A 9,190-nucleotide genomic window follows, 5' to 3' on the forward strand; every position below is an offset into this window, starting at 1 on the left:
AATATAATCAGCAGCATTCTCAACATTGTGCAGAACCTTTACATAGTGTCCCATTAGCAGTTGCCATTGTCAGTAGGCTTCATTTTAACAATAGTAATGTCCAAATAATGTCATATTTCTCCTTATTTACAGTTCTAAACTTCCTTTGTCACTTGTCAGCCCAAGCAGACAAGTGTTACTAATTTAAAGATGAGACCCTCAAAGCTTAAAGAGCAGAATGACTTTCCCAGCATTGCATAGCTTATATGTGATCTGAGCTTGGATTTGATTAACTGCACGTGGCCTGGGGAACAGAAGCTTGTATGACCTGTTGTGGCCTTTTGAAAACGCATGGATCCATTCCTCCCAAGCTCAGCCTCTTTCCTATTCTAGTGTTCTCTTTCCATTTTCAGTTAATTGGCCTAGTGATTCTTGATCCCCTACTCTTTGCCCACTCCCTCCCCCACCTGTCACACCCCCTGTTTCTGCACCATTCAAGCATTTACATGGTGTTCTGTGTGCCTCCCCTTGATGAGGTGCTGTGTTGAGCCTTACAGACACTGAAGTATGTTAGACCCCGTGTCCCAGGCCTCAAGAAGTTTGTAATCTAATGGCACTACTTGAGCCTCAGATAGGGAGAGATCAGAGCTACTTGGAGGGAGCAGAACACCTTTAAGGAGAAGGAACAATAGGAGACCTTTGCCTTCTTTCCTGGTATCTGAGCCCACTGGTAACACCTGTGTCTGTTCTCCAGATTTAGTGATGAAGGGATGGAGGTGATCGAGCGGCTCATATACCTGTATCACAAGTTCCACCAGCTAAAGGTCAGCAATGAGGAGTATGCTTGCATGAAAGCAATTAACTTCCTAAACCAAGGTGAGTGGCTAAGGGTGAGGCAAGTATTTGCCTTCATGTTTACCACCCCCAGGACTGCCACACAGAATCTGTGACACCATGGGGGTACCAATGTTGGAAGTCCTGTGCTCTCTTCATCATCATCCTGTCCCTCTGTATTGCAGGGAACGCTTTGGATTTTTTCTTCAAGCTTAAATGCCACAGACTCTATAACTCATAGAGGAAGAAAGAGGGTTCACTTTGTTTAGTCAGTTTTAATGCATTTAAACGCAGACACCAAGGACAGTACATGCGTCATTTAAAATATGTACCAAGTTTACCAGCATCTGAAGAAGAGCAGGGTGATGAAACTGTTGGAGATAAGGCCTCCGTCACAGGCTGCTGGTGGTTCTGACAGCCCCTGCAGGGCAGAGTGGGGGTGTGCAAGCACTCATACATGGGTGTTCATCATGGTTTTTAACTAGAAGAGTGTTAGATTTGGTCTGTGTACAGTATTACCTACAAAGTGGTACTTGTTAGCTGCTGGTCACCAGCATATGATCCCTATCCCCCTCCCCCGCCCCACCTCCCCCAAATAGCCTGTAAGTGCTCTGCTCTCAGTAGAATTGGGCTAGTTTGCTGCCTTTGACACTGAGAGTGCTCTCTTCCCACTTCCAGTTAAATGGCCTAGTGGCCTAGTGATTCTTGATCCCCTATTCTTTGCCCACTCCGTCCACCCACTCAACCTCCATTCAAGCATTTACATGGTGTTCTGTGTGCCTCCCCTCGATGAGGCCCTGTATTGAGCCTTACAGACACTGAAATAAGTTAGACCCCATGTCCCTGACCTCAAGAAGTTTGTAGTCTAATGGTACTGCCTCACTCAGGGAGAGAGAGATCAGCTACTTGGAGGAAGAGAAATCTGATATGTGCCTCAAAAACTGGATAAATTTTATATGCAGTTTTTATTTTCAATATTTAAAGTGTGCTTGTGTGTGTGTGTAAGAAAAATATATAATGTAGGGGAAACTGGAGTGACAAGTCAGGGAGAAGAGCAAGAGCAGAAGCGCACAGGAAATGTGTGAGTGTACTAACATGGATATCTGCACATTTTCTGATCGGCTCCAGCAGAGGGCAAGTTTAAAAATATTATGAAAGATAACTTGGGAAAGGTAGGTTAACCATTCTGTTGCTCAGCACCGGTGGTATCTGTCTGGAACCAGCCCTGAGCTGGGAGTAAGCTGTGAAGTTGAGAAAGATACAGCCTGGCCCTTAAGGGGCTCAGGTTTGTTATTGCCCTTTACAGATTTTTCCTCTATCTTATTTCTCTTCTCCTATTCAGAGCTTTGTTCCTCTGTGTCAGAAAGAAAAGATTTCTCTTTTTGTGACCATGTTTAATAACTTCTAATTGAAAGATGCAGGTGCTCAAGGAGCTAGTGTTTCTTCCACATTAGCAGATTGCCTCCATTTCCTGTGGTTGTTTCACAGATATCAGAGGTCTGACCAGCGCCTCACAGCTGGAGCAGTTGAACAAGCGATACTGGTACATTTGCCAGGATTTCACTGAGTATAAATACACGCATCAGCCGAACCGCTTTCCTGACCTCATGATGTGCTTACCTGAGATTCGGTATATTGCAGGTAATATTCTGAATTCTGGTTTTTGTAACCTTCTTTGTGAGGGGAGTGAAGAAAGCCGTGTTTCCAGGCTGCTCATCAAATACAGGCCATCATCAACTGTGTGAGCGGCTACCCTACTCAAGAGAGTTACACTGCATGTTTGTACTTTCTTTGTAAGGAGGAATTGTACTGTTTCCTGAACCCCTTGATGTGTAGGTCACTTTGGGGCCTACATCATGTATCCTCAGAATAGTCTGGGGCTGTGCTATGCACAGGAAAACAATCTCCGAATTTTTCATATTAACTTTATGTCCTGAATTATAGTCCTTAAAAGGGTGGATTTTATGCTATGTTGTTAATTCTATATCAGTTTTTAATTGAACTTTACTTTGCAAAGTCAGGGACAATTTGCTTAAACGATATCTGTAAATTCTCAAAAGTCCTGTTTTGCAAAGGGATTTTGTTGTTTTGTGGTCTTGCTCCCCTTCTGAGTTTCTGACATTTAAGTAATTCCCTTTCCTAACTGCAGTGTCCAGGAACCGCAGGCCTGCTTTGAGTATTTTAAAATTTTTCCCCAGTAAATTCCATTTGCCCAGAATGCCTATTTCCATAGGGTTTTCATTTACATGGATTGATTTTTTTTTTTCCTGTCAGAAAAATATTTTAAAAGAATATGCTTTAGGTAAAGTGCTCAGGGTTTGGGTATAAGTTTTTTCAGCATTGGGAAAATGGAGGCTGTAGGGAAAAATACCAATAAGTCTGTTTCAGTATAAATCCTGGTTCTAATATTGTTGCTTTGCTCCATCTGCTAAAGATTCTTCTTTGTAGTTATTCAGCATACATTGAAGAACCACTCACACAGGTGACCTGGAGGTTGAGTTTGTCCTATATAAATTCAGTAAATACCATTTTAGGGGGGGGGGATCTGTCTAACAGAATTTTTTTCTAATTTCAGGGCTACGGCTTAGCCTAGCAGGTGTGAGCAGGACCTAAACTTTTGGGATTTTAGGGGTGTTTGGTTCTTTATGCTTAACCAGTTTTTCAGGACTCAAGTGAGAAGTGAATCAGATCCTCTCCAAAATAAAAGGAAGTCTGTAACTGTAGCAGTGGTTATGGCTTTTGCCATCACCAGATTCCCCAGGCACCAAAATAGGACTGGGTATCAGGCCACTGGCCTAGCTAGGTGGCATGTGAGACTGCAGGACTCCGTTGTCCAGTCACTCAGAAGGCAGCATTCTCCCTTCCTTCCTCCTCCAAGGGCAGGGGCAGGCGCGCGCTTCCACTCAGGCCACTGCTAACTCTTTCTTCCCCAACTTCTTCCCAGGAAAGATGGTGAATGTACCCCTGGAACAGCTCCCCCTCCTCTTTAAGGTGGTGCTGCATTCCTGCAAGACAAGTGTGGGCAAGGAATGACCTGTTCCCAGCGTCCCTTCTCAAGGCCCCACAATGCCTTGGGTGGGCAGGACAGGCTCCAGAGGAAAGAGCCAGAGAGACCAAGATGGAGGCTGTGGAGCAGTGTTTCCAGTTGCTTCCATATCAAGAAGAGATTTTTGTTTGTTTGTCTGTTTTTTTAACCTCATTTTTCTATATATTTATTTCACGACAGAGTTGAATGTATGGCCTTCAACATGATGCACATGCTTTGTGTGAATGCAGCCGATGCATTTCCTTGCAGTTTACAGAATGTGAAGATGTTTAATGTCACAGTGTTGTCATTGTTTAGAGATAGTTCTTTTGTATTTTGAGGGAGAGGGTGGGGTGGGGCCGAGATGACTATTTCCATAATGTTGATAAAGACGACTACCTCAGTGGAAAGGGAGAGGGGTGTGACCATCCCTACTTTTTCCACATGTTCTCAGCAGACTCATAAATTTGTCTGTCAGAGAGCAAACTGCCTTTTTTTAAGCCACAGAATTGCCATGAAAAAGAGCACATTGTCAAGGGGCCAGGTGGCATTAGGAGGTTACGACAAAGTGGGTGAGGCACTGGGAACAGGGCAGGAGATGAGGATTCATGTCTTTCTTTCTTTCTTTTTTTTTTTTTTAGAAAATATGGAAGTTGAGAGTGGGGTACAGTGACCAATTCTATTAGGTGTCCTCCCTCCAGAACAAGTCCTCAAGGAGAAGGGTTTCTGGACTCATACCTGCTGTTCTTGCTGCCACTATCCCCACTTCAGCTTTTCATCCAGGCACAGTCCTGGCAAGAAGTTAATCCGGGGGGCTTTCCTGCCTGCTCCCTCAGGCCTCCCAGCTACCTCATTTCCCTCACTGGATCCACCAAGGCCTACTCTCCTCAGACTCCTTGCCTGTCCCTTACAAATTTGACTTCCTATTGGCAAACAGCTGAACAGGATGTCATGCTTTGAGTCCCAGTGCCCCACTACTAAGTTTTTCTCTCCTTGCCTGCTTTCTTCAGAGGGTAGTGGGACAAAGCCAGAGTGTTAAAGAACAATCTATCTTCCTTGGGAGTTCCTGTTTCCCCACTAATCCCAGCCAGCCCACCCTTCCCCTAGGACTAAATCTAACAACTATGTCGCTTTTTCAAACACTGGGAAGGACCAGTTTCCCATCTGATGACTAGAGTTTCTATCTCTGTATTCTACTTGAAGTTGTCCTGATCTCTCCAAAACAAGATCAAGGCCCACAGTAATCCAGCTGCCCTTTACCTGACTGACCAAGACCCAGAGGGCTGGAGTCCAAAGCACCTGGAAGGGAAAGGGGGCTTTAAACTACCTCATGCCCTAAGGACCTGGCTGCTCCCTCTGCAGATAGGACCCTTATTCTTTCACTACCTGCCCCCCCCCCCCGGCCCAGGAATGCACAGGTGCTAAGGGCTCGTACACCACGCGGTAGCCCTGCAGCACACCGTTGGCAGCCAGCGGCTCCCCCCCCGACCCAGGAAATGTTCCTTGCCCTCTTGGCTTTGGCCAGCAGCCTCGCCATGTCTGTCTTTAGGTGCTTTCCCCTTTTCTGCCTTACGTGACAGCAGTTTTCTCTGCCTCCACCCAGATACCGCCCGCAGCCGACAGACTGCAGCCGACAGACCACAGTACTGGGTGCTTCCCTGAGTGGGCTTGAGGAACCACCGCACCTCTTTTTGCCTGTTTGGCCAAAGGCCGTTTGCTCTCTCCCCACTCAGCCTCTCACAGATGGGGGGGCCATATTGTGTGCATGCTGGGTATCGTGTTGGGTTGTAAGTTTTTCTTTCCAGTGAAATGTTACGGGTACCAACAGAGTGATGACTTTGTCCCTTGATGGATCTAAACTCAGAGCATTATTCCTCAACATCATTTACCCAGCTGCTCTGAGAAGGGAAAAAAGAGGCGTTCCTCAGGAAAAGCTCTGATTAGGATGTTTTCCACGTGTCAGTGCAAAAATTTTGTGTGTATGTGTTTTTCTGCTTGCTTCTAAGTCCACAGTATTTTTCTTGTCTTCCTGAATTTTCAATTTAACCAACTAGATCACATTCTTTGGCTACAGGTCAGACTCTGAGCTGAGAGAGAGAGAGAGACATATCAGAGACCCACTTTCCAAGATGGCTCCTCTCTGCAGCATCTTTCTTTGCTTAGACCTCCCTCTGTCAAATGATTATTTCCTGAAACTGATTTTCTCTTAAATTAAGCATTTTACCCAATGTGTCTAGTATCAAAGGAAGTAACTGCTCTCTGCTGAAGCAAGAACATGTCTCTCCAGTAATGCAGCATTAAACAGAGCAAGTTGTTAATTTGTGTGGTGGGGGAAAGGTTCTGCAAGTTGCCATTGTACAAATCCATTTCTACAAATGTTTGCAGCAGATTCCACAGAACAAAGAGCCCATTCATTGCTGAGAGCCCTGCAGAGTCTCTGAGCCAAGTGGCCGTGTTTTCTGAGCTGGAGCCTGACCTGTGGACCGCCTTTAATGTCTTCTGCACCCAGTCCTTTTATGACGTGGGCTTTTTTTAAACAGGGTAAAGTGAATGTGTTGCATTGCAAACTCAGGTATTATGAGGAGAAGGTAGGAGTGTATCTAGCAGCGTGGAGACATTAGGTCAGCCACTAGATGTATTTGTGAATTTGGTTTGAAGGACACAGAGAAAGGTTGGAGGAGGAGGCTTGGTGTATTTGTTTCTCGCCTTTCTTCCCATAATGTTTGGTTACAGGTAGCCTTTTTGCTAGTGGAAGAAGAAAAAGTTACGCGTGGTGTCTCTAATTCCCTTCTTGGTTCTGTGTTCTCTGAGTCCCTGCCACCAGCAGCACTCAACTTGAGTGAGAATTTTTCCACTTAAAAGTCTTACTCTGAAAGCTGTGTGGAAATGGAGAATCCCACCTCCTTGCACTGAAACAGAAGCTTTTCCTTCTTTTCCTTCTAAACATTTTCTTCATCCAAGGCAACAATTTGAAATCTTGGAACTTCACCTATAGTCTTCACTCCCTGACTCCTTTTATAGACTTTTGGAGTCTTTTCACAAGGTTTGGTGGTCTTGCCCTTAGTCTGGAGAAACCCTCCTCACCTATATCGGTGCGCTTCACCTAGCTGAGACTGATTCCCAGCCCCACACCTGCCCCGCAGATGAGGTGGGCAAGCGACGGGCACCAGGCAGGAACCTTCATGTCCTGTCCTCCAGAACCAAGTAGAGGAGGATGGAAGGGGAACTTCCATGTGTGTGGCGTCACTGAACGTCACCCACTCCACACCAGCCTGCCTCTTACCTGCTGCCCCTTCTCAAGGAAGTGAGTGCCTGCCATGGCCCACGGTACGCAGGTCCTTATAATCCGGGGCTCTCTGAGCTGGCCGCCTTGTACTGACACATCCTGGGGGTGTGTTCTTGATTTCCTGGGGAGTGGAACCAGTGGAGATAGACAAACCCAGCCTGGGCCACATATTAAGCCATGCCCGAGGTTGGCTCGGTGTAGGGACCCTGGCCGCCTTAGGCCTGGAAGTTGAACTGTAGTTCCAAGTTTCAGCTCTGGGCTCCCTGTCTGTCTCTCTCTTTCATAGTTGATGATCTAAATTTTGCAGTTATTTTAAGAAATCAGTCTTTCAGAGCAGCCCCTTTACTAAGCTGAATTTTTCTTCATTTGTTTAAAGCAAAAAATAAATAAGCCACTACTCTTACTTACCTTGATCCATGGAAGTCTCCTTGCTCTCTCCTCTGCCTTTGCAATGGGTTATTCCTCCCTTGCTCCTTGGCTTGAAGCACCTCCAGTGTCTGTGAAATGACGTTTATCTGTGTCTCAGGATGAGAAACAGCAATCATTCCACCAGGTGCTGGAAACTGGTTAGCCTTGAGGCCAGGGTTTCTAGGGCCACAGCTCAGGGATGTGTATTTAATTACAGGGTCCCCAGAAACCCCTCTCGGCTGCCATAAGCAACAGCTTCCTTCCTGAGCTTGGGAGACAGAGGCAGGCTGTTTGCTCAAGGCGGGAGCCCCAGAGAGCTGCTACATCTGAGCGCGCTGTGCTTGCTCTTCACAGCACCAGGGCCGCCTCTGCCCGCTCAGACAGTGGCCTGCGTGGCCGCCGCCTCCTGGACCTACAGCCCTACCTGGGCCACAGTCTGCTCAGAAATCACCTGTAGGTTCAACAGGCAGCTGTTGAGTCAGCCCAAGCTTGCCCCAAGCGCAAGAAAAAAGCTGTGCTACTGGTGGAGGCTGGTCTCCCAAACCCCGGGCCAGCCCTGCCAGCCAGCGGGACACTGTTACCCTTTGGCAACCATTGTTTTCTTTCTCTGAAATGTCCTATAATAGGTGATGGTGTGTTGACTCAAATTACCAAGGGAAAATAAAAAAATTAAAAAAAAACAAAAACAAAAAAAAAAAAACAACTACCTCTTCAGTGACATCCCAATCAATTCCTCCCTGAGGGCTCCTGTGGGAAAGGAACACTGTAGCTCCTGCTCTGTTTACATGTTTCTGTGGGGCGAGCCCTGCCTGCCCTGGGTGTTGGTGTTTTTGTCTGTACTGCCATCCCAGGCCTGCGATAGGGACTTGTGGCTGCGTTGTCATGTCTGCGCTGTGTCTGGGGAGGCCTTCCCACCTGCCCAGCCGGGGCGAGCCACCCCCCGAAGAAGCCTCCGTTTCCTTCTGATCCAGGGCACGGGAGCACCGCTTCCCACAAACACCTCCCACAGGGCTCATGAGCCGAGCCCTGGCTGCCCTAGGCCTGCCTCTACCCACAGTCCTGTGCAGGAATCGAGTAAAGGGATGTCTCTGTGCCCTTGTCCCCAAAGGGCTGGCCAAGGGCTGCCTGCCAGCCTGGCTCCATCAACTCTGCGTGACCAAATGATAGTTGACGGGCTCTGCAGGCTACCCAGGCCCTCTGCTACCTCCCACCCTGCCAGCTGGTAAGGGTTGGGGCCTTTCTGTGAATTGACTACCTGTGGAAATGTGACCAATTAGTGTGAAATGCATGTTTAGCAAGTGTTAGGTACTGTATTTGAACCAATAAATGTGAATCCAGCACATGGCATCTGTCTGTGAAGCTTGTCTGGGACTCTGGGGAGGGACAGTGGGTGTCCTACGAGCCGCTTGGCCTCAAAACCTGTCACATGTAGCTAACCCACCCTCACCTCAGCTCCTCTAGCTCAGGATCTGGCTGAGAGCTGTCCCACCCAGAGCTGCTTGAATCGGCAGACCAGCACTGATGGCTGCTTGCTTCATGCGCCAGGTGTTCTGTTCATACTCCACAAACTCGAACTTTAAAAGGATAATTTTTTTTGGAAAGATGTCTTTAATTTATGCATACAGGACTGGGGTACAGGCTAGAGGTACAGGGGGTGA

The 9,190-nt window shown here is 47.1% G+C and overlaps 1 protein-coding gene across 1 annotated transcript in view; it reads left to right on the forward strand.

Moving 5' to 3' along the window:
* Positions 1-3,846, forward strand: part of NR6A1 (nuclear receptor subfamily 6, group A, member 1) — a 173,104-nt gene extending 169,258 nt beyond the window's left edge. Inside the window, exons 8-10 of the mRNA XM_012721211.1 lie at positions 734-855; positions 2,302-2,454; positions 3,758-3,846. Of these exons, the coding sequence (XP_012576665.1) occupies positions 734-855; positions 2,302-2,454; positions 3,758-3,846 (364 nt within the window). The remainder of the gene's footprint in view (positions 1-733; positions 856-2,301; positions 2,455-3,757) is intronic.
* The last annotated feature ends 5,344 nt before the right edge of the window (positions 3,847-9,190 follow it).

Source organism: Condylura cristata, unplaced genomic scaffold (assembly GCF_000260355.1).
Source record: "Condylura cristata isolate star-nosed mole 26May11 unplaced genomic scaffold, ConCri1.0 scaffold00006, whole genome shotgun sequence".
Lineage (NCBI taxonomy): Eukaryota > Metazoa > Chordata > Mammalia > Eulipotyphla > Talpidae > Condylura > Condylura cristata.